The following is a 27475-nucleotide window of genomic DNA, read 5'->3' as shown; positions in this document are numbered from 1 at the left end:
CCGAGCGGGGCCCCCCGGGGCAGGGGCCGGGCCGGGAAGGGGCCCTGGCCGGGCTGGGGGCTCTGCCCTGGGAGAGGCTCCCGGGGAGCAGCGGGCAGGGCCCGGCTGGAGGTTCCCCTCTCCCGGCTGCAGCCCGGGCTCCGGGCTCCCAGCACCAGCCGCCGGGGCGCGGGGATCTCGCCGGGAGCCAGAGTCCCCGCAGCGGCTGCAAGTCACTTCCTGGGGCCGGGCCTGAGCCCCGCGATCCTCCCCCCAGAGCCGCCCCCCAGCCGCTCCTGGGTCCTAGCGATCAACCCACCGATCTGCAGCCGCCTGCCCCAGATCCTGCCCCCTGGGGACCCCACCAGCCTGGGCGCGGGCAGCTTCTCCCCGCATTAAGGGGGCATCGTGCACAGAGGCCAAAGTACCCGTGGGAGGACAGACAGGAGGCGCCCAGATCGCGGAAAAGGGGGGTTTCTGTGCAGACTTGGGATTGCTCTAGAGAGTCCCAGTACCCAGGGACACACGGGGGACACTCTGTGTGTGATTTGCTCTGGTAACAGACGGGCACAGTGAGCAGTTGGTCAGAGCTGGTGTCTTGTCTGCACCCCAGACTCACTAGCTACCAGCCCTGGGCTGCAGCCACAAGCTCTGCTCCCCTCACTTGGCTCATGGAGCTGTCAGTGCTTTGTCACCAGGTTCCTGGAAGCGTTTGTCGGGCTGAATTAACCCATCCCTGGTTCTAGGCCAAACCCCCTTGTGTGCCCCCCCCCGTCCCCATCCACCAGGGATTGCCTTTGCCCTTCTCCCAACTGGCTCCCCCATGTGGGCACTGACTGCAGCTCCCTCTCACACACCTGCACATCACCAGCAAACTCCAGCTGGTCTGGTTCAGGGACTGGTGCTTTGCCCACTTGTGCCCTGGTGCATGGTGGTTGCAGCACAACTCACTCCAGTTTGGCCCTGGCCCCCACCAGGTGTCAACAGCAATCAGATTTGGCCTGATGCCCCCTCTCCCAAAATGGGGGCCAGGCCGCGGGCAATCTTGAGTGGGCACTGTGCCACCTATCACTGGATACCTACGAAAATCCCCAGTGAGCTGTTCCCCAAGGACTAGTGTACCGCTCTGACCCTGAGAGCATCCCAATGCCAGACGGCCAGGGGCTCCCTGGGAGCTGGAAGTCAGTTTCAGCTGGCTTGACAAACCCAACTCACTGGTGCCATACTCTGTGTCTAAAAAGGTGTCATTGGAAACTAATAACTCACTGATCAGTCATATGCTTGCATGAGATACATATGGGCCATACACAAAGAATTAGAAACACAGGCTGGAAATTGTTTTGAAAATGTGTTTGTCGGGCAAGGCTTATGTCACCCTCGCCCTAAACAAAGGAATGTGGTTCTTCCACTTGGTGGAACCTGTCTCCAATGTAAATGGAGTGAGGACAATGAAATGACATTTAAACCAAGGGCACACAAAGCCAGCAGGCGAAGCACAGTGGAAGATGCCCCTTCCCACTCTCAATGGGAGATGGAAGCAGCAGCTGCAAAAAAACTTCCTGCCTCCTGAAGCGAGGTCATTGAACTTTAGAAACTATAACCAGGAGGCAAAGCCAGCTTGGCATCCATCACTGAGCAGATACCACAGGGCCTGTATGTCTGAGAAAAGTGGAACCTTCCAGCCAAGGGGGCTGAAAGTCCTCAGACACTGAATCTAGGCAAGACACCTGCTTCGACCAAGACGGTAACTTACTGCAGTTAAATGTATGTTTCAAAGCATGTTTTGTCTGTAACCTTTTGTTTTGCTTTCACTCTTATTAGACATCCCTTAATCCTAGGTTCCATGGGAATAAATTCAGTTTTAGTTTTACAACAGGTTTCAGAGTAACAGCCGTGTTAATCTGTATTCGCAAAAAGAAAAGGAGTACTTGTGGCACCTTAGAGACTAACCAATTTATTTGAGCATGAGCTTTCGTGAGCTACAGCTCACTTCATCGGATGCATACTGTGGAAAGTGTAGAAGATCTTTTTATATACACACAAAGCATGAAAAAATACCTCCTCCCATCCCACTCTCCTGCTGGTAATAGCTTATCTAAAGTGATCACTCTCCTTACAATGACAGGTTTCAGAGTAACAGCCGTGTTAGTCTGTATTCGCAAAAAGAAAAGGAGTACTTGTGGCACCATAGAGACTAACCAATTTATTTGAACATGAGCTTTCGTGAGCTACAGCTCACTTGATCGGATGCATACCGTGGAAACTGCAGCAGACTTTATATACACACAGAGAATATGAAACAATACCTCCTCCCACCCCACTGTCCTGCTGGTAATAGCTTATCTAAAGTGATCATCAGGTTGGGCCATTTCCAGCACAAATCCAGGTTTTCTCACCCTCCACCCCACCACACAAATTCACTCTCCTGCTGGTGATAGCCCATCCAAAGTGACAACTCTTTACACAATGTGCATGATAATCAAGTTGGGCCATTTCCTGCACAAATCCAGGTTTTCTCAAACCCCCCCACACACACACACACAAACCCAAACCATCTCAGTGCCATGTGAGTCCTCAGCTAACCAACTTAAAGGTGGGGCCGTGCGCTGTCTTTTTAAGAGAGCTGCAAAGTTACTGTGAGTGCTGTGCTCAGGGGGATCTGACACTACGGGGCAGATGGCTTTGGGGAGACTCAGGTTTGGGGGCCAAGTTGGGGTGACTCTGAAAAGAGGAACCAAAGCTGGTGGAAGCCAGTGAGAGGTGCCGGTGCTGTGCGCGGGCTGCTGGTGTGAAGGCTCTGAACCACGGCTGCACACCAGAGAGACACACCCAGGATTACAGGGCAGGCGGAGACACTGGTCTGGGTTGAACCCCACAGCATCACATCACTAGACCAGTTTGACTGGAGACCACTGCACCGGTATCACACACAGCACTGGAATTTGCTGACAGCAAAACAAAAGGAAATTTATTGGAAGAGACACAAGAGATCTAAACAGAAACAAGAGGAATGATGGAGTCACATGGTCACGTGCAAAACCAAAATCAGAAAGGTTGAACTAGGGCCTACCCTCATTAGAAGTTCTCTTTTCTATCTGATCAAACAGATGCTCACCCCAAAGTTCAGTCTGTCACAGGGAATGCTAGCCCCAAGGAGCCGGGCCCCTGCCTTCCACACACCACCCGGAGCAAAGTGAGACCATCTCGGAAGGGGACAAGGGATCCCCGCAGGAGAACTCAGTGACTCGGACAATCACTTTGCTAATGGGGGCTCAGGATCAATAAGATGCTCAGGGTCAGTTTGACTAGGAAGAGTGGGGGAGGGGCAGAGGACATGTGCTAGCTAATCCCCACCACTTCTCCCCCTACAAAAGGCCCAGTGGGAATCAGCCCCTCTCCGTGGTGCTGTCTGAATGCAGCGGGGGCAGGGAGAAGGGGCAGAGGGGGTGAGTGAGGAGAGGCAGCACCTCTCTACCCCTGTGCTCTCCCTCGCCTCTTATCCCATCATCCCCAAACACTCGATACCCCAGCGAACAGGTTTCCCTGCTTACCATCTCCACCAGCCCCAACCATTCCATCCCCAGTTTCCTCCCCACAACCCATCGGCCTGGTCCCTTAATGGTTGATCCCCCAGAACCCAGCGCCCTAGGGGATTTGGGGAGGGAGGAGTTACCAGCCCCCAGGGACACTCCTCCTGCAGGGAACAGCTCCAGGTAAGTGGAGGAGCCCAGTCCAGGGGCTGGTAGAAGATGGGGGATGGGGACAGGTGTGTAGAGTGAAGGTGGGGTCTGGCCCAAATGTCCTTCTCCTCATCACCACGACAGCGGGATCCTGTCTGGGAGGGGAAGGGAGAGGGGGGAACTTCAGCCAGGCAGAGGGAGAGGCTGGAGGAGTTTCTTTCTCTCCCTTCCCCCACTTGTGGCTCATCAGCTCAGCAACCAGGGCTGCGGCAGGGAGGAGGGGCTGATGGGGGCTTCTCCTCCTCTGCTTGGGGTTTGCTTAGACCAGGCAGACCCAGAGGGTCACTGGCCAGCTGCTGCTCGGCTGCTGCTGGATCCTCACCCCAGCGATGGGCAGCTGGATCCTTGGGAGCCAAACCCGGATGTGTGTGGGAACGAGGAAATGGGTTTGTCACCATGGCCAGCCCCAGTCAGGGCCCTGAGAGAATTTCCCCCATGTGTGGAGGAGTCTCTGATGTCCAGCATGGTGTTAACTCCACTTGGAGCATTTTCCATGCTAAAGGAAGCAAATCAGGGTCTGTCTACACAGCAACTAGGCACCTGCTGTGGTTGGTCCGTACCAGCTGACTTGGGCTCACGGGGCTCTTTCATTGCTATATAGATTTCCAGGCTTATTCTGGAGCCTTCTCTCTAGGACCTGCGAGGTGGGAGGGTCCCAGAGCCCAGGCTCCAGCCCATGCCCCGAAGTTCACGTAGGAATGAACCAGCCCTGCAGCCCCAGCCCCACGAGCCTGAGTCGGCTGTCATGGGTCAGCTGCAGGTTTTTCTTTGCTGTGCAGACCGACCCTGAGAGGTCTCTACCCTGAGTGGGTTTGCTGGTGCTTTATATTCCCCAGAGCACCAGATGAAGCTTCCCCCACATTCAAAGTCTCCCTCTTGTGGGGACTCTTCAATATATGATGATGGGTGAGCTCTGACTGAATCTTTCCCACAGTCAAGGTATTTCTAAGAGCTTTCCCCCGTGTGGAGCCGCTGATGTTTCAGTGAGCGTTGAGCTGTTCTTGAAGCTTTTCCTGCAGTCCAAGCCTTTTCGGGTTTCCTCTCTTTTGTGGATCATCTCACGTGAAATCAGGTTTGATCTCCACATCAAACTTTTCCCTGTAGTTGAGGCATTTGTGAGGTTTGTCTTCAGTATGGATTTTCTGATGTCTGATATGGGTTGACCTCTGAGAGAAACTTTTCCCACAGTCGAGGCATTTGTGGGGTTTATCTCCAGTATGGATTTTGTGATGTCTCGTAAGAGTTGATCTCTGAGTGAAACTTTTCCCACAGTCGAGGCATTTGTAGATTCTCTCTCCTGTGTGGATTCTCTGATGTTTAAGAAGGTCTGAGCTGTCACGGAAGCTTTTCCCACAATCCAAGCATTTATGGAGTTTCTCTCTTTTGTGACTCATGTCACGTGAAATCAGGTTTGAACTCTGAATGAAACTTTTTCCACAATCCAACCATTTATGGGGTTTCTCTCTTTTGTGGATCATTTCATGTGAAATCAGGTTTGATCGCTGAGTGAAACTTTCCCCACAGTCCAAGCATTTATAGAGTTTCTCTCCTGAGTGGATTTTCTGGTGTGTAGTAAGGGCTGATCTCTGAATGAAACTTTTCCCACAGTCGAGGCATTTGTGGGGTTTATCTCCAGTATGGGTTTTTTGATGTCTGGTAAGAGTTGATCTCTGAGTGAAACTTTTCTCACAGTCGAGGCATTTGTAGATTCTCTCTCCCGTGTGGATTCTCTGATGTTTAAGAAGGTCTGAGCTGTCACGGAAGCTTTTCCCACAATCCAAGCATTTATGGGGTTTCTCTCCTTTGTGGATCATCTCATGTGAAATCAGGTTTGATCGCTGAGTGAAACTTTCCCCACAGTCCAAGGATTCATAGAGTTTCTCTCCTCTGTGGATTTTCTGGTGTGTAGCAAGGGCAGATCTCCAAATGAAGCTTTTCCCACAGTCCAAGCACGTGTGGGGTTTCTCTCCTGTGTGGATTTTCTCATGTGAACTAAGGGTTGATCTGTGGGTGAAACTTTTCCCACAGTCGAGGCATTTGTGAGGTTTATCTCCAGTGTGGATTCTCTGATGTCTGAGAAGGATGGATCTCTGAGCGAAACTGTTCCCACAGTTGAGACACTTATAGGGTCTCTCTCCTGTGTGCACTCTCTGATGCGTAATAAGGTGTGAGCTCTGACTGAAGCTTTTCCCACAGTCCAGGCATTTATAAGGTCTCTCTCCTGTGTGGATTCTCTGATGAGTGATAAGGTTCGATTTCTGATTGAAGCTTTTCCCACAGTTGACACACTTATAGGGTTTCTCTTCCTTGGGATTTGTCTGCGGGGCTGTGTTTTTCCTGGGGTCCTTGCATCCTACCCCATATTCAACCGATTCATCCTCTTTCTTCACTGGGTGGTTTCCCCGCTGCCTCTCTGATCTCTGCTGGCTCCTCCAAGCTTCTCCCTGTTCCAAGGTTTGGGAAAAATTCCCTTCAGCTCCTCTCAGAAAGTTCCCCTGCAGTTCCACTTTTTCGGGATCTTCCTGTTGTGGATTCTTCCCCTTGTTCTCACTCATCATCATCTCATCAACTGCTAGGGGAGAGAAAGAATCCAGATAGGAGTCATTCCCTGTGGCGGGGAGAAAGGACAGAACGGGGAAGAGCACAGAGGGAAAAATACTACACAGTAACTGTAGGGGAGACGGAGAAATTGGATTCTGCCTCCACAACCCATCTACACACTGCCAGGGAAGAAAAGTCAGGGAGGACACTCCATACAGCTAAAGGATGGGTGGGAAGCCATCGGTGATCTCTGCCGTGATGATACCATACTGGCTGGCTACAGCCTGACTGGGTGAGGTGAAACTCACCCCAGGAGCTGGCTAACAGCCCACCTTCGGGAGTCCCAGCTTTTTCATTCACTTGCCAGATGGTTTGTGTGTCAGTTTCACCAATTCCTCACCTGTGCGGCTGCCTCTTGGGATCTCCGATTCCTCAGAGGTCTGAATATCCAGGAACCATGGCTCTTCCCCTTGTTCCAGCCGGGCGATCATGTCAGGTTTGAGAATGGGAAATCCTGCTCAGGGAGGGAAATCAGGAAGATGAGGGTGTATTTCGAGTATTGAGAGAGTATTTGTCACAAAGAACATCCCTGAATATTAACCTGCCCCGTGCTGAGCTGGGGGATTGTGGAATCCAAAAGGACGGGAACATGGTCAATGTAATTACGCAGATGTGGAATGTTAACAAACTGGGACATGGCCTCTGAGCCCCCAGGGAGAGGCAGATGTCTGTCGGGGAAGGAGCTGTCACAGCATCGCTGGGGGTTTCCAGGATCTGTGCACTCTGGGGGACTTGCTGATTCAGACACAGTTATGATATTAAACCCCTGTCTAGTTCTAAACCTCCAGAGCCCTCTGGCTGCAGCCAGTTCCAGCTATGGGGGATCATAGGGGATGGTGAGTGTAAAATAAGAGACACAAGGTGGGTGACATAACACTCCTCAACACTCCAAACCCAAAGTATCTTTTCTTGGGCCAACTCCTGTGGGTGAACATAAGAACAGCCTCACTGGGTCAGACCAAAGGTCCATCTTGCCCAGTATCCTGTCTACCAACAGTGGCCAATGCCAGCTGCTTCAGAGGGAATGAACAGAACAGATGATCATTAAATGATCCAAAACAATGAAAAACAAGCTTCAAAAGCTTCTCTCTTTCATCAGCCAAATTTGGTCCATTCAAAGGTACTGCCTTCCCCACTTTGTGTCTGTCTATCATGGGACGAACAGGCCCATACCAACAGTACAAACAAGTGAGAAATAATACACACAGGACCATACCCTGCTTCTGCCACTTTGAAAACTGGATGGATGGGGTGAATTAGCATGTCCATTAGGTTTATGATTCCCCGATCCCATTGGAGGTGGCATGGAGATGAAAGTCTCTCTTACACTAGATCTATGGACTCTGGGATCCATTTGCCTCTAATCTAACTGAGCAGGGAAGAACTGACCAGTTTCATACATGCAGACCTCCCAGCTTGTAATAATTAAGGGCACAGGAATCCCTTACCCAGTGAGGTCACCATCTCGTAGTTCTCCTGCATGACGTCCCAGTAGAGGGCTCTCTGAGCGGGGTCCAGCAGAGCCCCCTGCCCCTGGGTGAAATACACAGCCACCTCCTCGAAGGTCACCGGCATCTGAAACAACAAGAGTCCCCCACTCAGAACCTGCTGTCCCAGCCACAATCCCAGGAGTCACACAGGAGGAAGGATAAAGAAATGGAAGCTCTGGGAAGACCAGAGTAGTAGAATCCCACCCCAGCCTGCTCAGAGCAGCCAGGAGGCTTCAGAGGGTGGGAGAAGGCGAGAGCTCCTTGTCTCCCCAGCACACGGAGCAGGGCAGGGTCTTCTCATTTCCCACTCGCCTGCCAGCCACAGGCTGATACGGGAAGCAGAGCTCTGAGCCGGGGACAGGGACAGGAATCCCGACAGCTTCCCTTCGTATTTCACAGCAGCCTCTGGCCAGTGGGGTCAGGCTCCAGCACTGGGAGTCTGGTCACTTTTCCCAGCCCTGCCCAGGGGCGTTTCCTGTTTCAGAAATGGGGGAATGTTCCCCCCTGACCATGGGCCTGTTCAGAAAATCAGGCCCAGGTTGAACATTTCCCAGCAGGTTTATCACACCCTCAACCCTCCCTGCCTCACCCTGTGTCTTTCCTGCCCCTCCTCCTCTACAGCAACCCCCCCTGCAGCTCCCTGAAAATCCCCTACCTGAGCTGGCTCCATCACAGCCATTTCCCTTCCCTGTCCCCTGGAAGACGGGAGGATCTGGAGCGAAACTTGGACGTGATTCTTCAGCCTGTCAGGGCAAGAGGGGCGACGACGGGGGGAGGTTTCAGAAGGGGCTTGAGTCCATTTCACACCCCGATTCCCCCCTGGCTCTCTCCCTGCAGACAGACTGGTCCTGCAGGCTCCAGCTCAGGATTTGGTGAGGGCAGAGCTCAGGGCTCCCCCTGGGGCTGGTTCCAGCCACCGGAGAAAGTCCCCTCCTGGGCTGGGCACAGAGGGGGATTAATGAAGGTCTCTCCCCAGAACTGACCCCACTGGGGGAGCAGCAGCTGCTCAGTCTGGACTCCCAGATCACAATGGAGGAGGCAGCAGCATCTGCCCCAGGAAGCTCAACTCCAGGGCTCTAATATCAGGAGCAGACAGAGACATACCAGCCTCCTCCTCTCCCTTAGCAATAGCCAGAGCCCTCTAGTTTGGTGACCACACCTGATGAATGAGCTGCCCTGGACTCCCCCGGCAGCCCCCAGGGACAGCTGATCTCATCGGCCCAACTGGACTCACCCCCTGCCAGAGCCAGCAGTGACGGGGTCTGACACTGGTGTGGCTGAGATCTGAATCCATGGCATGGGGAAGCTGCCGTTGTCCCTCTCACCACCGCTCTCCCTTTTCACTGGCCTCTCTCTCCCTTCCCCAGCCAGCCTCCTCTTGCTCTCCCATTCCCCTTCCGGCCTCCCCAGTCCCCTCCCCAGTCCCCTCCCCCCACATCACCCCCTTTTCCTTCACTAGTTCCCACCACCCAGATTTCCCTCTATTCCAGCCCTGTGTCCTGTGGGCTCCACAATTTTCCCCTGTACAGTGATCATAGAACCATAGAATCATAGAATATCAGGGTTGGAAGGGACCTCAGGAGGTCATCTAGTCCAACCCCCTGCTCAAAGCAGGACCAATCCCCAATTAAATCATCCCAGCCAGGGCTTTGTCAAGCCTGACCTTAAAAACTTCTAAGGAAGGAGATTCTACCAGCTCCCTAGGTAACGCATTCCAGTGTTTCACCACCCTCCTAGTGAAAAAGTTTTTCCTAATATCCAACCTAAACCTCCCCCACTGCAACTTGAGACCATTACTCCTTGTCCTGTCCTCTTCTACCACTGAGAATAGTCTAGAACCATCCTCTCTGGAACCACCTCTCAGGTAGTTGAAAGCAGCTATCAAATCCCCCCTCATTCTTCTCTTCCATAGACTAAACAATCCCAGTTCCCTCAGCCTCTCCTCATAACTCATGTGTTCCAGACCCCTAATCATTTTTGTTGCCCTTCGCTGGACTCTCTCCAATTTCTCCACATCCTTCTTGTAGTGTGGGGCCCAAAACTGGACACAGTACTCCAAATGAGGCCTCACCAATGTCGAATAGAGGGGAACGATCACATCCCTCGATCTGCTCGCTATGCCCCTACTTATACATCCCAAAATGCCATTGGCCTTCTTGGCAACAAGGGCACACTGCTGACTCATATCCAGCTTCTCGTCCACTGTCACCCCTAGGTCCTTTTCCGCAGAACTGCTGCCTAGCCATTCGGTCCCTAGTCTGTAGCGGTGCATTGGGTTCTTCCGTCCGAAGTGCAGGACCCTGCACTTATCCTTATTGAACCTCATCAGATTTCTTTTGGCTCAATCCTCCAATTTGTCTAAGTCCCTCTGTATCCTATCCCTGCCCTCCAGCGTATCTACCACTCCTCCCAGTTTAGTATCATCCGCAAATTTTCTGAGAGTATAATCCGCACCATCCTCCAGATCATTTATGAAGATATTGAACAAAACCGGCCCCAGGACCGACCCTTGGGGTACTCCACTTGACACCGGCTGCCAGCTAGACATGGAGCCATTGATCACTACCCGTTGAGCCCAACAATCTAGCCAACTTTCTACCCACCTTATAGTGCATTCATCCAGCCCATACTTCTTTAACTTGCTGACAAGAATACTGGGGGAGACCGTGTCAAAAGCTTTGCTAAAGTCAAGAAACAATACATCCACTGCTTTCCCTTCATCCACAGAACCAGTAATCTCATCATAAAAGGCGATTAGATTAGTCAGGCATGACCTTCCCTTGGTGAATCCATGCTGACTGTTCCTGATCACTTTCCTCTCAAGTAAGTGCTTCAGGATTGATTCCTTGAGGACCTGCTCCATGATTTTTCCGGGGACTGAGGTGAGACTGACTGGCCTGTAGTTCCCAGGATCCTCCTTCTTCCCTTTTTTAAAGATTGGCACTACATTAGCCTTTTTCCAGTCATCTGGGACTTCCCCTGTTCGCCACGAGTTTTCAAAGATAATGGCCAATGGCTCTGCAATCACAGCCGCCAATTCCTTTAGCACTCTCGGATGCAACTCGTCCGGCCCCATGGATTTGTGCACGTCCAGCTTTTCTAAATAGTCCCTAACCACCTTTCTCCACAGAGGGCTGGCCATCTATTCCCCATGTTGTGATGCCCAGTGCAGCAGTCTGGGAGCTGACCTTGTTCGTGAAGACAGAGGCAAAAAAAGCATTGAGCACATTAGCTTTTTCCAAATCCTCTGTCACTAGGTTGCCTCCCTCATTCATTAAGGGGCCCACACTTTCCTTGGCTTTCTTCTTGTTGCCAACATACCTGAAGAAACCCTTCTTGTGACTCTTGACATCTCTTGCTAGCTGCAGCTCCAGGTGCGATTTGGCCCTCCTGATTTCATTCCTACATGCCCGAGCAATATTTTTATACTCTTCCCTGGTCATATGTCCAACCTTCCACTTCTTGTAAGCTTCTTTTTTATGTTCAAGATCCGCTAGGATTTCACCGTTAAGCCAAGCTGGTCGCCTGCCATATTTACTATTCTTTCTACACATCGGGATGGTTTGTCCCTGTAACCTCACCAGGGATTCCTTGAAATACAGCCAGCTCTCCTGGACTCCTTTCCCCTTCATGTTAGTCCCCCAGGGGATCCTACCCATCCGTTCCCTGAGGGAGTCGAAGTCTGCTTTCCTGAAGTCCAGGGTCCGTATCCTGCTGCTTACCTTTCTTCCCTGTGTCAGGATCCTGAACTCAACCAACTCATGGTCACTGCCTCCCAGATTCCCATCCACTTTTGCTTCCCCCACTAATTCTTCCCTGTTTGTGAGCAGCAGGTCAAGAAAAGCTCCCCCCAGTTGGCTCGTCTAGCCCTTGCACCAGGAAATTGTCCCCTATGCTTTCCAAAAACTTCCTGGATTGTCTATGCACCGCTGCATTGCTCTCCCAGCAGATATGAGGAAAATTAAAGTCACCCATGAGAACCAGGGCGTGTGATCTAGTAGCTTCTGCAAGTTGCCGGAAGAAAGCCTCATCCACCTCATCCCCCTGGTCCGGTGGTCTATAGCAGACTCCCACCACGACATCACCCTTGTTGCTCACACTTCTAAACTTCATCCAGAGACACTCAGGTTTTTCTGCAGTTTCGTACCGGAGCTCTGAGCAGTCATACTGCTCCCTTACATACAGTGCTACTCCCCCACCTTTTCTGCCCTGCCTGTCCTTCCTGAACAGTTTATACCCATCCATGACAGTACTCCAGTCATGTGAGTTATCCCACCAAGTCTCTGTTATTCCAATCACATCATAATTCCTGCCTTGCCTCATTCTCCACGCAGCGCCCCCTCTGCCCCCTACCCCCTCACACCTCCCTTCCCACCTATAAATCCCCTCCTGTCCTCCCACCTCCAGTCCCTCTTCAGCCCCCTCCCGGCTCCCTCCCACGTGTGTCTGTCCCAGCCCCTGGCTCCCCCGGTCCCGCACACACCGGGGGCTGGCGGCAGCTTTCCCGGGCCCGGGGCAGGGAATCGCAGCCGGCTCCGCGGGGAGCAGCCCGGGGGTGACGGGGGGGGCGGGTCTCTCTTACCTTCCCTCCGAGCGGGGCCCCCCGGGGCAGGGGCCGGGCCGGGAAGGGGCCCTGGCCGGGCTGGGGGCTCTGCCCTGGGAGAGGCTCCCGGGGAGCAGCGGGCAGGGCCCGGCTGGAGGTTCCCCTCTCCCGGCTGCAGCCCGGGCTCCGGGCTCCCAGCACCAGCCGCCGGGAAGCGGGGATCTCGCCGGGAGCCAGAGTCCCCGCAACGGCAACGAAATCCGAATCCGATTCACTTGCTGGCTCGCAGGCAGCTCCTCCTGGGTCCTAGCGACAAGCGGATTCCATTGCCCTGCAGCCCCCCCCCCCCCCCCCCCGCCACAGACCCTGCCTCTTGGGGGCCTCACCTCCCCTTGGCTCCCGCAGCTTCTCTCCGCATCAAGGAGGCATCGTGCACAGAGGCCAATGAGGCTGTGGGAGGACAGACAGGAGACCCAGATCCCAGGGGCTGGGGGTTCCGTGGGGACTGGGCATTGTTCCAGAGAGTCCCCAAGCCCGCGCCGCTTCCCGCAGCTCCCATTGGCCGGGAACGGGGAACCACGGCCACTGGGAACTGCAAGTGGCCGTACCTGCAGAACAAAGTGTCTCACGGCCCACCAGGGGCTTACCCAGAACAAGCCACAAGCCAAGTTTGGGAACCACTGATCTACAGGAACACAGGGGTGATCGGGGTCCTGGTCCTAGAGAGACAGTCCAGAGCTAAGAAGAAGTCTGGTGGTACCTTAGAGACTAACAGATTTATTTGGGCATAAGCTTTCGTGGGTAAAACACCACTTCTTCAGATGCAGTCCAGACCTAGAGCTGCAGGCGAAATGTTTCTCAATGACACTGACTCTGTCTATGATCCACTCTGGTAACAGACTGGCACAGGGAGCAGCTGATCAGAGCTGGTCTCTTCTCTCCACACCAGGCTCACTGGCTACCAGCCCTGGGCCAGAGATACCAGCTCGGGTCATGGAGGTTTCAGAGCTTTGCCATCAGGTTCCTGGAGTTATTTGTAGGGCTGGATTAACCCATCCCTAGGTTCTAGGCCCAACCTTCTCAGGTCTGCCCCCCCCCCCCCCACCTCCGACCAGGGATCCCTTCTGCTCCTCTCCCGGCTGGCTCCCCCATGTGGGCACTGACCGCAGCTCCCTCTCACACACCTGCACATCACCAGCAAACTCCAGCAGGTCTGGTTCAGGGACTGGTGCTCTGCTTACTTCTGCCCTGGTGCATGGGGATCACAGCACAACTCACTCCATTTCGACCCTGCCCCCCCCCCCAGGTGCCGACAGCACTCACTCGAGTTTGCCCTGGTGCCCCCTCTTCTGAAATGGGGGCTGGCCTGGGATATTCCAGAGTGCGCAGTGGGGCAGCCAGCACTGCTCCTTCTCCCCAAGGAGCAGGCTCCTGTGCGACCCCCAACACACACAGGAATAGGGTTTTAGGTACCTGCCTATATGGCCTGTCCCTTAATCCAGCCCTGACTGCACTGGATCCCTCCAGGGTTGGGAGTCTGGAGGGGAGGGGAGTGGGGGGAGTTGATTCAGTAGCTGTTGTATCCAGAGGTGGGAAAGAGAGACAGAGGAGGCTGCTCTCAATCTGTCTGTTTTTTGTCCTGGGTCACAAGCTCCATTGGGATCTGGGAGCTTGGACTGAGCAGCTGCTGCTCCCCCAACAGGGTCTGTGCTGGGAAGAGATCTTCATCAAAGGCCCCTCTGTGCCCAGCCAGGGTGGGACATTCACTAGGCCAGACCAGAGCGAAAGACTGACTCTGCAGTCTGGGGGTTGGGGCACCGTCTGGGAGGGCCCCGTCCCCTTTCCCAAGGACTCTGCAATGAAATCCAAAGTAAAACAGGAAATGGGGGAAGCCTGACATTGGGAGACCCCATGGTGAGAGCACTGCCCTGAGAGCTGTGGGTATCCCCTGAACCTGGGTCTCCTACATCAGGTTGGCTGCTCTGACTCCTAGGCTAAGAGTTTCCAGGAGGAATCACCCCATGCTCCCTTCTGCTGGTGTTTCTGGGTGGCATTTGACATTATTCTCACAAAAGCACAAGCATCTGGGCCCCAACACTCCAGCAGAGGGGTTCCCAGTGGTGCATTCGCAGGCAGAGAGAGGTGCTGGGAGGCTGCTCAGAGCACCCAGGGCTGGGATTCACCTGGCTTCCACCAGCCTCTGGTGCGAGGGACTCGTCTGTGCCCTTTGCCCTGCAGGGTAACAACAGCTCCCAGCCCCTGAGTCCCTTCAAAGTCTGCCCCTGGGGTCCCCAGCCCCTATCCCTGGATACCCACAGAAATCCCTGATTTGCAGCTCCCCAAGAACCAGTGCACCTCTCCGACCCTGCGAGCATCCCAATGCCAGAGGCTCCCTGGGAGCTGGCAGTGAGTTTCAGCTGCCTTGACCAGCCCAACTCACTGGGGCCATGATCAGTACCTAAAAGTTGTCACTGGAAACTAACAACTCACTGATCAGCTAGATTCTGGCCTGATATACCTACTGGCAATACATGAAGCATTAGAAACACCTGCTGCAAGATGTTCTTAAAATGTGTTTCAGAGTAACAGCCGTGTTAGTCTGTCTTCGCAAAAAGAAAAGGAGGACTTGTAGCACCTTAGAGACTAACCAATTTATTTGAGCATAAGCTTTCATGCATCCGATGAAGTGAGCTGTAGCTCACGAAAGCTCATGCTCAAATAAATTGGTTAGTCTCTAAGGTGCCACAAGTCCTCCTTTTCTTTTTAAAATGTGTTGTCAGGCAAGGCTTACATCACCCCTCTCCCCCAGGCAAAGGAATGTGGTTCTTCCCCCTGCTTGCATGTGTCTGCAATGTAAATGGAGCGAGGACAATGATATGACATTTACATGAAGGGCAGACAAAGCCAGCAGGCAAACCAGTGTGGAAGATGCCACTTCCCACTCTCATGGGAGATGGAAGCCGCAACTGCAGAAAAACTTCCTGCCTCCTGAAGTGAAGTCATTGACCTTTGGAAGCAATAAGGACGGATAAGATTATTTCATGGAAGTTACAGATTCCATGACATTCAGAGACCTCTACGAGATTTTCCATTTCAGAGGCGGAGGGTCCCCTGGGGCTCTCAGCTGCAGTGGGGCACTTGGAGCTGTCAGCCACTCCGCAGCAGGGAGGATTGGGCTCTCATCATCCCCCCCCTCCCCAAAAAAACCCCTCGAGCTTCAGTCGTCACCCCGTAAGCCTCCCCCCATTACTTTTAGTAAAAGTCACAGACAGGTTTCCGTGATTTTTTGTTTATTGCCCGTGACCTGTCCATGAGTTTTACTAAAAATAGCCATGATAAAATGTGAACCTTAGATATAACCAGGACGCAAAGCCAGCTTGGCATCCATTACTGGGCCAATGGGACTACCAGTGGGCCGAGCTCCTGTACATCTGAGAAAAGTGGAACTTTCCAGCCAAGGAGGTCGAAAGTCCCCAGTCACTGAATGTAGGCAAGACACCTGCTGAGACCAAGGCACGGCCTCACTGAAGATAAATGTAGTCACTAGAAAGCACATTTTGTTTGTAACCTCCCTGGCCCTTTCACTCTTACCAGACATCCCTTAACCCTATGGTCAATGGGAATAAACTTATTTTTAGTTTTAAAACAAACCATCTCAGTGCTGCAGATCACAGTGAAGTGCAAGTCGTCAGCTAACCTAACAGGGTGGGGCTCTGCGCTGTCTCTTTAAGAGAGCAGCAAAGTTACTAAAGTTCTGTGAGTGCTACGTTCAGGAGGATCTGACACTACAGGGCAGCCAGTTTTGGGGAGACTCAGGTTTGGGGGGCGAGTTGGGGTGACTCTGGAGTTACCAGCCCCCAGGGACACTCCCCCTGCAGGGAACAGTTCCAGGTCAACTGGGGAGCCCAGCCCACGGGCTGGTGGAAGATGGGGGATGGGGACAGGTGTGTAGAGTGAAGGTGGGGCCTGGTCCAAATGTCCTTCTCCTCATCTCCATGGCAGGGGGATCCTGTCTGGGAGGGGAAGGGAGAAGGGGGAACTTCTCCAGCCCCTCCCTCTGCCTGGCTGGAGTTTCTCTCTCTCCCTTCCCCCACCAGCTCAGCAACCAGGGCTGCAAGAGGGAGGAGGGGCTGATGGGGGCTTCTCCTCCTCTGCTTGGGGTTTGCTTAGACCAGGCAGACCCAGAGGGTCACTGACCAGCTGCTGCTCGGCTGCTGCTGGATCCTCACCCCAGCGATGGACAGCTGGATCCTTGGGAGCCAAACCTGGATGTGTGTGAGAACGAGGAAATGGGTTTGTCACCATGGCCAGCCCCAGTCAGGGCCCTGAGAGAATTTCCCCCATGTGTGGAGGAGTCTCTGATGTCCAGCATGGTGTTAACTCCACTTGGAGCATTTTCCATGCTAAAGGAAGCAAATCAGGGTCTGTCTACACAGCAACTAGGCATCTGCTGCGGCTGGACTGTGCCAGCCCACTTGGGCTCATGGGGCTCTTTCATTGCTATATAGATTTCCAGGCTTATTCTGGAGCCTTCTCTCTAGGACCTGCGAGGTGGGAGGGTCGCAGAGCCCAGGCTCCAGCCCATGCCCCGAAGTTCACGTAGGAATGAACCAGCCCTGCAGCCCCAGCCCCACGAGCCTGAGTCGGCTGTCATGGGTCAGCTGCAGGTTTTTCTTTGCTGTGCAGACAGACCCTGAGAGGTCTCTACCCTGAGTGGGTTTGCTGATGCTTTATACTCCCCGGAGCACCAGATGAAGCGTCCCCCACATTAAAAGTCTCCCTCTTGTGAGGACTCTTCAATATATGATAATGGGTGAGCTCTGACTGAATTTTTTCCTGAAGTGAAGGTATTCCTAAGAGCAACAGCCGTGTTAGTCTGTATTCGCAAAAAGAAAAGGAGGACTTGTGGCACCTTAGAGACTAACCAATTTATTTGCAGCTGTAGCTCACGAAAGCTCATGCTCAAATAAATTGGTTAGTCTCTAAGGTGCCACAAGTACTCCTTTTCTTATTCCTAAGAGCTATCTCTTGTGTGGAGTCTCCGATGTTTAGCAAGCTTTGAGCTGTTCTTGAAGCTTTTCCCACAGTCCAAGCCTTTATGGGTGTCTTCTCTCTTCTGCATCGTCTCATATAACCCTCAGGAAACTTTCCCCCACAGTCGAGGCGTTTGTGGGGTTTATCTCCAGTATGGATTTTCTGATGTCTCGTAAGGGTTGATCTGTGAGTGAAACTTTTCCCACAGTCGAGGCATTTGTAGATTTTCTCTCCTGTGTGGATTCTCTGATGTTTAAGAAGGTCTGAGCTGTGACGGAAGCCTTTCCTGCACTCCAAGCATTTATGGGGTTTCTCTCCTTTGTGGATCATCTCATGTGAAATCAGGTTTGATCGCTGAGTGAAACTTTTCCCACAGTCCAAGCATTTATAGAGTTTCTCTCCTCTGTGGATTTTCTGGTGTGTAGTAAGGGCCGATCGCTGAATGAAGCTTTTCCCACAGTCCAAGCACTTGTGGGGTTTCTCTCCTGTGTGGATTTTCTCATGTGAACTAAGGGTTGATCTGTGGGAGAAACTTTTCCCACAGTCGAGGCATTTGTGAGGTTTATCTCCAGTGTGGATTCTCTGATGTCTGAGAAGGATGGATCTCTGAGCGAAACTGTTCCCACAGTTGAGACACTTATAGGGTCTCTCTCCTGTGTGCACTCTCTGATGCGTAATAAGGTGTGAGCTCTGACTGAAGCTTTTCCCACAGTCCAGGCATTTATAAGGTCTCTCTCCCGTGTGGACTCTCCCATGTTTAATAAGCTGTGAGCTGTCACTGAAGGTTTTCCCACAGTCCAAGCATTTATGGGGTTTCTCTCCAGTGTGGGTTCTCTGATGTGTAGTCAGGGCTGATAACAAACTGAATCTTTTCCCACACTCTAGGCATTTATAAGGTCTCTCTCCTGTGTGGATTCTCCCATGTTTCATTAGGGATGAGCTCTTGGTAAAACTTTTCCCACACTCATCGCATTTATACGGTCTCTCACCTGTGTGTTTTCTCTGATGTATAATGAGGGATGATCTCTGGTTGAAGCTTTCCCCACAGTCCAAGCACTTATGGGTTTTTTCGCCTGTGTGGATTCTCTGATGAGTGATAAGGTTCGATTTCTGACTGAAGTTTTTCCCACAGTTGAGACATTTATACGGTGTCTCTTCCTTGGGATTTGTCTGTGAGGCTGTGGTTTCCTTGGGATTTTTGCATCCTACCCCACATTCAATGGATTTATCCTCTTTCTTCATTGGGTGGTTTCCCCGCTGCCTCTCTGACCTCTGCCGACTTCTCCAAGCTTTTCCCTGTTCCAAGGATTGGGAAAAATTCCCTTCCGCTCCTCTCAGAAAGTTCCCCTGCAGTTCCACTTGCTTGGGATCTTCCTGTTGTGGATTCTTCTTCTTGTTCTCACTCATCATCATCTCATCACCTGTTGGGAGAGAGAGAGAGTCTGGGCAGGAGTCATTCCCTGTGCCAGGGAGAAAGGACAGAACAGGGAGCAGCAAAGTGGGGAAAACACTACACAGTAACTGTAGGGGAGACGGAGAAATTGGATTCTGCCTCCATCTCCTATCCAAACCCTCTTAGGGAAGAAAAGTTGAGGAGGAAACTTCATACAGCTAAAGGATGGGTGGGAAGCCATGGTGATATCTGCCATGATGATACCATACCAGCTGGCTACAGCCTGACTGGGTGGGGTGAGACACACCTCGAGGAGATCGGTAGCAGCCCACCTTTGGGAGTCTCAGCTTTTTCATTCACTCGCCAGATGGTTTGTGTGTCAGTTTCACAAATTCCTCTTGGGACCTCCGATTCCTCCGGAGCCTGGAGATCCGGGACCCACGGCTCTTCCCCTTGTTCAAGCCGGGCGATCAGGTCAGGTTTGGGAATGGGAAATCCTGCTCGGGGGGGGAGGCGGAGGGAAATCAGGAAGATGAAGGTGCATGGAGTATTGAGAGAGTATTTGTCACAAAGAACATTCCCTGAGTTTAACCTGCCCCGTGCTGAGCTGGGGGATTGTGGAATCCAAAAGGACGGGAACATGGTCGATGTAATTACGCAGATGTGGAATGTTAACAAATTGGGACATGGCCTCTGAGCCCCCAGGGAGAGGCAGATGTCTGTCGGGGAAGGAGCTGTCACAGCATCGCTGGGGGTTTCCAGGATCTGTGCACTCTGGGGGACTTGCTGATGCAGACACAGCTCTGGTGTTAAACCCCTACCTAGTTCTAAACCTCCATAAGTTCCAGAGCCCTCCACAGGGCTGTAGGAATGGAGGATCACAAGGATAGAGAGTGTAAAATAAGAGACACAAGGTGGGTGACGTAATATCTTTTCTTGGGCCAACTCCTGTGGGTGAACATAAGAACGGCCATACTGGGTCAGACCAATGGTCCATCTAGCCCAGTATCCTGTCTTCCAACAGTGGCCAATGCCAGCTGCTTCAGAGGGAATGAACAGAACAGGTGATCATTAAATGATCCAAAACAATAAAAAAACAAGCTTCAAAATCTTCTCTCTTTTACCAACCAAATTTGGTCCAATCAAAGGTACTGCCTTCCCCACCTTGTGTCTGTCTATCATGGGATCAACAGGGCCACACCAACTGCACAAACAAGTGAGAAATAATACACACAAGACAATACGGGGCTTCTTCCCCTTTAAAAGCTGGATGGATGGGGATGAATTAGCGTGTCCATTAGGTTTCTGATTCCCAGATCCCATTGAAGGTGGCATGGAGATGAAAGTCTCTCTCACACTAGATCTATGGACTCTGGGATCCATTTGCCTCTAATCTAACTGAGCAGGGAAGAACTGACCAGTTTCATACACACAGACCTCCCAGCTTGTAATAATTAAGGGCACAGGAATCCCTTACCCAGCGAGGTCACCATCTCGTAGTTCTCCTGCATTACGTCCCTGTAGAGGGCTCTCTGAGCAGGGTCCAGCAGAGCCCCCTGCCCCTGGGTGAAATACACAGCCACCTCCTCGAAGGTCACCGGCATCTGAAACAACAAGAGTCCCCCACTCAGCACCTGCTGCCCCAGCCACAATCCCACTGTTCAGTGGGGGTGGGGGTGGGGGGGAGGGGAGAAAGTCAATAAAGAGAAAGCTCTGCAAGGTCCAGAGTATGACAATCCAACAGCCATTTCTCTTCCCTGTCCCCTGGAAGACGGGACGATCTGGAGTGAAACGTGGACGTGATTCTTCAGCCTGTCGCGATGAGAGGGGCAATGGGGAGGTTTCAGAAGGGGCCTGAGTCTATTTCACACCCTGATTCCCCCTGGCTCTCTCCCTGGAGGCTCCAGCTCAGGATTTGGTGAGGGCAGAGCTCGGGGCTCCCACCGGGGCTGGTTCCAGCCACCGGAGAAAGTCCCCATCTGGGCTGGGCACAGAAGGGGATTAATGAAGGTCTCTCCCCAGAACAGATCCCACTGGGAGAGCACCAGCTGCTCAGTCTGGACTTGAGTTCATTTTGCATCCCGGTTCCCCCCAGCCTCTCTCCCTGCAGACAGATACTCTAGACTTTGCCACGGTGGGAATATACTCAGGTTATGTCCGCGCTACAGGCAGACTGCTACAGGCAGTCCGCGCTACAGGCAGACTCTGTAATGTGGAGAGTGCCTTCAGCAATGAAAGGGGTTTGTGCATCTGTGTGGATAAACCACCTCTCCAATTGACTGTAGCTCGTTCAATGGAAGAATTAACCCATCTATTAAGCTGCGTCTATAATGTAGGTCAGGTTTAAAACAAACAAAAGGAAGTATTTCTTCACACAACGCACAGTCACCCTGTGGAACTCTTTGCCAGAGGATGTTATGGAGGCCAAGACCATAACAGGGTTCAAAAAAGAACTAGATAAGTTCATGGAGGACAGGTCCATCAGTGGCTATTAGCCAGGCTGGTAGGGATGGTGTCCCTAGCCTCTGTTTGCCAGAAGCTGGGAATGAGCAACAGGGGATGGATAACTGGATGATTACCTGTCCTGTTCATTCCCTCTGGGGCACCTGGCATTGGCCACTGTCGGGAGACAGGACACTGGGCTTGTCATAAATATAAAGGGAAGGGTAAACCCCTTTGAAATCCGTCCTGGCCAGGGGAAAGCTCCTCTCACATGTAAAGGGTTAAGAAGCTAAAGGTAACCTCGCTGGCACCTGACCAAAATGACCAATGAGGAGACAAGATACTTTCAAAAGCTGGGAGGAGGGAGAGAAATAAAGGGGCTCACGAAAGCTTATGCTCTAATAAATTGGTTAGTCTCTAAGGTGCCACAAGTACTCCTTTTCTTTTTGTGAATACAGACTAACACGGCTGTTACTCTGAAACCTGTCTATATACTGGTTTCTGCCGGGGATAGACCAGGAATGGAGTCTTAGAACTTTTAGTAAGTAATCTAGCTAAGTATGTGTTAGATTATGATTTCTTTAAATGGCTGAGAAAAGAATTGTGCTGAATAGAATAACTATTTCTGTCTGTGTATCTTTTTTGTAACTTAAGGTTTTTGCCTAGAGGGGTTCTCTATGTTTTTGAATCTAATTACCCTGTAAGATATCTACCATCCTGATTTTACAGGGGGGATTTCTTTATTTCTATTTACTTCTATTTTTATTAAAAGTCTTCTTGTAAGAAAACTGAATGCTTTTTCATTGTTCTCAGATCCAAGGGTTTGGGTCTGTGGTCACCTATGCAAATTGGTGAGGCTTTTTATCCAACATTTCCCAGGAAAGAGGGGATGCAAGTGTTGGGAGGATTGTTCATTGTTCTTAAGATCCAAGGGCCTGGGTCTGTAGTCACCTAGGCAAATTGGTGAGGCTTTTTACCAAACCTTGTCCAGGAAGTGGGGTGCAAGGTTTTGGGAAGTATTTTGGGGGGAAAGACGCGTCCAAACAGCTCTTCCCCAGTAACCAGTATTTGTTTGGTGGTGGTAGCGGCCAATCCAAGGACAAAGGGTGGAATATTTTGTACCTTGGGGAAGTTTTGACCTAAGCTGGTAAAGATAAGCTTTGGAGGTTTTTCATGCAGGTCCCCACATCTGTACCCTAGAGTTCAGAGTGGGGGAGGAACCTTGACAGGGCTAGATGGACCTTTGGTCTGACCCAGTAGGGCCATTCTTATGCTCAGATCAAACTAGCTGGCTCAGGGCTTAAAACTCTTCCTAGCCCTGAGTTATGCAGTAGCTGGATCTGATTGTTAACTGTAGACCAGGCCTTACAACACAGACCTGGCCTCTCCTTGCAAGCTAAACCCACCAACACTTCTAAATCCTCCCAGCAACAGAGCCGTCACAGTTCAGGGCAACCGCTCCTGTATTTACACTCGGTGATCCATCAAGGGCACCCACTGGGCAGCGCCCCAGCTATCGACTCTTGTGAATTGAGTCCAGGTCTCTCTCCCTTCTGACCGGGGTATTTCTAGGCTGTTCCCTGAGTGTGTAAGGAGGCCTGCTTTACTCCTCGGCTCTGACATGGTACCGACTAATTCCCCCAGGGATAATTTTCCACACAGTTCTTCCTAGGTTTATTTCATTCTGATGGTAAAAGCACTACAGGAAAAACCCCAAACATATTCAATACAATAAAAGAAACCAGATGCAGGGTAATAGCTTCTCAGAGACCACCCCCGCTCTGCCATAGGAGCTCGGGCAGGAGCAGGCCTTCCAAAGGTTCAAAGCCCCACCATGGCATTTCCCTGGGATTTCAGGTTCATCACACTCTTTGCTCAGAATGAGAACCCCTGACTCTGGCCAAGCCTGTACAAGAGTGAGCTTACAGCTGTACCGACGCAGCTGCACCGCTGTAAGCTGGCTCATGTAGCCGCTCTATGCCCCCTCCCAAGCTCTCCCCCAGTGACACCCCTCCTGCCCCCTCCCGTCTCCTACCCCCGTTCTGTGCCCCCGGTACACACCGGGAGCTGGCGGCAGCTTGCCCGGGCCCGGGGCAGGGAATCGCAGCCGGCTCCGCGGGGAGCAGCCCGGGGCCAAACCCGCCCCCTGCAGCCCGGGGGGGGCGGGTCTCTCTTACCTTCCCTCCGAGCGGGGCCCCCCGGGGCAGGGGCCGGGCCGGGAAGGGGCCCTGGCCGGGCTGGGGGCTCTGCCCTAGGAGAGGCTCCCGGGGAGCAGCGGGCAGGGCCCGGCTGGAGGTTCCCCTCTCCCGGCTGCAGCCCGGGCTCCGGGCTCCCAGCACCAGCCGCCGGGGCGCGGGGATCTCGCCGGGAGCCAGAGTCCCCGCAGCGGCTGCGAGTCACTTCCTGCGGCCGGGCCTGAGCCCCGCGATCCTCCCCCCAGAGCCGCCCCCCAGCCGCTCCTGGGTCCTAGCGATCAACCCACCGCGCTGCAGGCCCCTGCCCCAGACCCTGCCCCGTGGGGGCCCCACCTCTCCTGGGCGCGGGCAGCTTCTCCCAGCGCTATGCAGGCGTCCTGCCTAGAAGCCACAGGATCAATAGGAGGACAGAAAGGCCACGATCCTGGGGAGGGGAGAGAAGGGGGATTTCTATGAAGATTGTGGATTGTTTCAGAGACTCCCAATAAGGAGTACCCAGGCGTGATAGGGTCTTGGTCCTAGAGAGGCAGCCCACATCAGACACATTTCCCAGTGACGCTGACTCCATGTGTGATTCTCTCTGGTGAAAGATTGGACCAGGGAGCAGTTGGTCAGCGCTGGCATCTTGTCTCCATATCATGCTCCCTGGCTACTACAAGGTTTAGCCCGATTGATGAATCCTATATTAATGATACTGAAGTTATCACTTTGAGGTTTGATAGGTTCTTGTCCCCAGATCAGGCCCAGTAGTATTAAAATTACTGTTCGATCAGTTGGGAATCCCGATGTGCACGGTCGCAACACTCACACTATAGGAACCCTTCTGTCTTTGTACCAGTCTATTAACATTGTACATTTAGATAAGTCACAAACATTCCAACACAGTAAGGCAGACAGAGATAACACAGACTGTCCATCTGTCCATCCACATACTCACACCGTCCCTTGCAGAACAACCTGAAATGTTAGCCATCCTCTTCATCATCACCATCACCTTCCTCATTGTCACTCACGGCCATCAACCTGGCACCTCCCGAGGGCTACGGCTCCCTATCCTCCCGCATGCGGGCTGGGGTACGTTTATAATGTGTTATGCTGATGCTACTGTGTCTGATGCATATTGAGTGGGGGGTTCTCGCCTCTTTCTTATGTCGATTTCCTCACCCTACTAACGTTGGGGTGCCCTTCTCCTATAGGTTAGTATATTAATGATCTCAGCTTATTATCCCATACGTCAATCCGTTGCCATGGTCAGATATCTGCGGATGTTCCCATCCTAAGCTATCCCAAAGCTGACGTTAGCTCATGTTCCTGTGGTTGGCTGGTGTTGTCATGGACAAACTTCCCCCTTAAACTCTCTCTTCCCAGCTCCCCAAAACTGAGGGGGGGGCCATTGGGCCATTTATCTGTGCCAAAGGTCATAGGCTTCAAGCCTTATGCTAACTGCTGAAGCCAGTGTCTTACAGGTAGGGCCCTACCAAATTCATGGTCTATTTAGGTCAATTTCACAGTCACAGGATTAACAAAATTGTAAATTTCATGATTTCAGCTATTTAAATCTGAAATTTCACCTGTGAAATTGGATTGTGGAGGGGTCACAAGGTTATTTAAGGGGGGTCATGGCATTGCCACCCTTACTTCTGTGCTGTTTTTGGTGGGGTGCTGCCTTCAGAGCCAGCAGCCACTGCTCTCCAGCCGCCCAGCTCTGAAGGCAGTGCAGAAGTAAGGGTGGCAATACCAGGAGCCCCCTACAATAACCTTGCAACTGCTCCCCATGACCCCCTTTTGGATCGGGACCCCCAGTTTGAGAAACACTGGTCTCCCCCATGAACTCTGTATAGTATAGGGTAAAAGTACACAAAAGACCAGGTTTCATGGTCCGTGACGCGTTTTTCACGGCTGTGAATTTGGTAGGGCCCTACTTATAGGATACAGGCCTGGAGGTTCCTTGTGTTACTGCTGAATAAAATAAATGCTAAAGCCAGTTCTCTGGGCTACAAAGGTCTGCTCCCCTAAGCCAGGTCATGGATTGTCAGTGCTGTGCCACCAAGTTGGTCCAGTTATTTGTAGGGCTAGACTAACTCCTCACATCCACCTCACCTCCAGGGCATCCCCACTGCCCCTCTCTGGGCCAGTGCAACCTTACAAACTGCTGCAGGTACAATTTGCTGTGCAGAGCAATTCCTGACATCTTAGCTGGTCTCTTTTGCTGCTCTGTTGCAATTGGCTGCCTCTGCCTTTCCCCATCCTCTAATCCAGTGCTACTCAAAGTGGTGGTCCGCAGATCGGTGCCGGTCCGCGAGCCCTCAGCTGCCAGTCTGTGCGCACATTGGAAAAAAAAATCGCCGGTCCCCCACATCAGATAGCTTGAGAAGCCCTGCTCTAGTCAGTGCAGGGCTAGGAAGCTGTAATGGAGGGGGACCACGGCCTGTCATATTTTGCTCCCTTTCGGGAATCTCTGTTAAATTTGGGCACACAAAAAAGAAAGGTATTTTTCCAATTTGGAGAAGCATTCTGTTGAGTTAAACCTCAGGGCTATTGTACGTAAAACCTGGCATGAAGGCGGTCTTCTTCTTAGCATACACACAACGTGCCTCGTGCACTGGTGATAAGTGAACCCCCCCTTCGGGGAGGCTAACCCACAGGCCCCTCCCCTTCCACCCACATCTCCCCCACAATGGCCAGAGCCCTGAGGCCTCCCCTCTGTGGTCAGAGGAGCCCCGCCCCATCTATCCCAGCCACCCGAGCCACTGGCTGGGCCCCGCACCACCCCGGGCCACTGGCCTGACCCCTAGGCCGAACCGAGGCACCCAGGATGGCTCCAGCCCCTGGCTGCTGGCGGGCCTGAGCTCCAGGTTGCCGGCTGACACTGAGCCCCCACCAGCTTCAGGGAAGAGGGGGAGGAAGGCGGGGCCTCAGGGTGGAACATGGTGGGGCCACGGCCTGGGTTAGGGGAGGCTTAGCCTGCCCTGGCCTTTGATACCTATGGCCATGGGTGGCACGTGAGCAGGATTCGTCATTGAATTTGGTCCGCTAGTTGGATCATTAGCTTCCCCGGCCCGGGCTGGGTACTAATGCAGACTGAGATGCGTACGCTGATCCATGCTCCCCAAGAAGATGGTGGGATTTCTTTCTTAGTCTCTTTCCACTGTCGATCAGGCCGTACAGTTTCTAGAGTGAACAGACTTCTAATGCCCACAAAAAATAATGTAAAGCATTGAGAACAGGATTTGGAATACTTATGAATCTCTTGTAAACACAAATTATTGGTGAAATATCTAGCATTGTTCCTCATACAGACTGCCCCCCCCCGCCCATCTCTGTTGCTCATATCAAACAAGTTGTCAACACCAAATTCTGTACTTTGGCACAGGCATGTGTCATTTCAGAGACATCATTTTCTCAACCCTTTTCCTCACTGCTACAAACTGAAGTGCCCTGTCCAGGCTGTTTTTACTTCAGAAAAGCTCCCACATCTTAGTTACCCCCAATGTAAAACAAAACAAAAGGAATCACCTTTAGCAGTGAGGAAAAGGCCCAAGGGCTAGATTCAAAAAGGACAATGTCCCTCTGCCATATACATTGGTCAAACTGGACAGTCTCTACGTAAAAGAATAAATGGACACAAATCAGACGTCAAGAATTATAACATTCAAAAACCAGTCAGAGAACACTTCAATCTCTCTGGTCACTCGATTACAGACCTAAAAGTGGCAATTCTTCAGCAAAAAACCTTCAAAAACAGACTCCACCGAGAGACTGCTGAATTGGAATTAATTTGCAAACTGGATACAATTAACTTAGGCTTGAATAGAGACTGGGAGTGGATGGGTCATTACACAAAATAAAACTATTTCCCCATGTTTATTCCTCCCCCCACCTCCCACTGTTCCTCAGACATTCTTGTCAACTGCTGGAAATGGCCCACCTTGATTATCACTACAAAAGGTTTCCCCCCCTCTCCCCCACCGCTCTCCTGCTGGTAATAGCTCACCTTAAGTGATCACTCTGGTTACAGTGTGTATGGTAACAGCCACTGTTTCATGTTCTCTGTGTAT

At 52.2% G+C, this 27475-nt stretch overlaps 1 protein-coding gene across 1 annotated transcript in view; it reads right to left on the bottom strand.

Moving 5' to 3' along the window:
- Positions 1 to 27475, bottom strand: part of LOC140897490 (uncharacterized) — a 61951-nt gene that overhangs the window by 19630 nt on the left and 14846 nt on the right. The window contains 10 exon segments of the mRNA XM_073310219.1: positions 4673 to 4703; positions 4705 to 4827; positions 4829 to 6327; positions 6661 to 6774; positions 7769 to 7895; positions 17331 to 18808; positions 19113 to 19277; positions 20258 to 20384; positions 23400 to 23600; positions 23913 to 23935. Of these exon segments, the coding sequence (XP_073166320.1) occupies positions 4673 to 4703; positions 4705 to 4827; positions 4829 to 6327; positions 6661 to 6774; positions 7769 to 7895; positions 17331 to 18808; positions 19113 to 19277; positions 20258 to 20384; positions 23400 to 23600; positions 23913 to 23935 (3888 nt within the window).

Source organism: Lepidochelys kempii, chromosome 14 (genome assembly GCF_965140265.1).
Source record: "Lepidochelys kempii isolate rLepKem1 chromosome 14, rLepKem1.hap2, whole genome shotgun sequence".
NCBI lineage: Eukaryota > Metazoa > Chordata > Testudines > Cheloniidae > Lepidochelys > Lepidochelys kempii.
The sequence above is the reverse complement of the archived record's forward strand: the minus strand, read 5'-3'. Positions and strand labels throughout refer to the sequence as shown.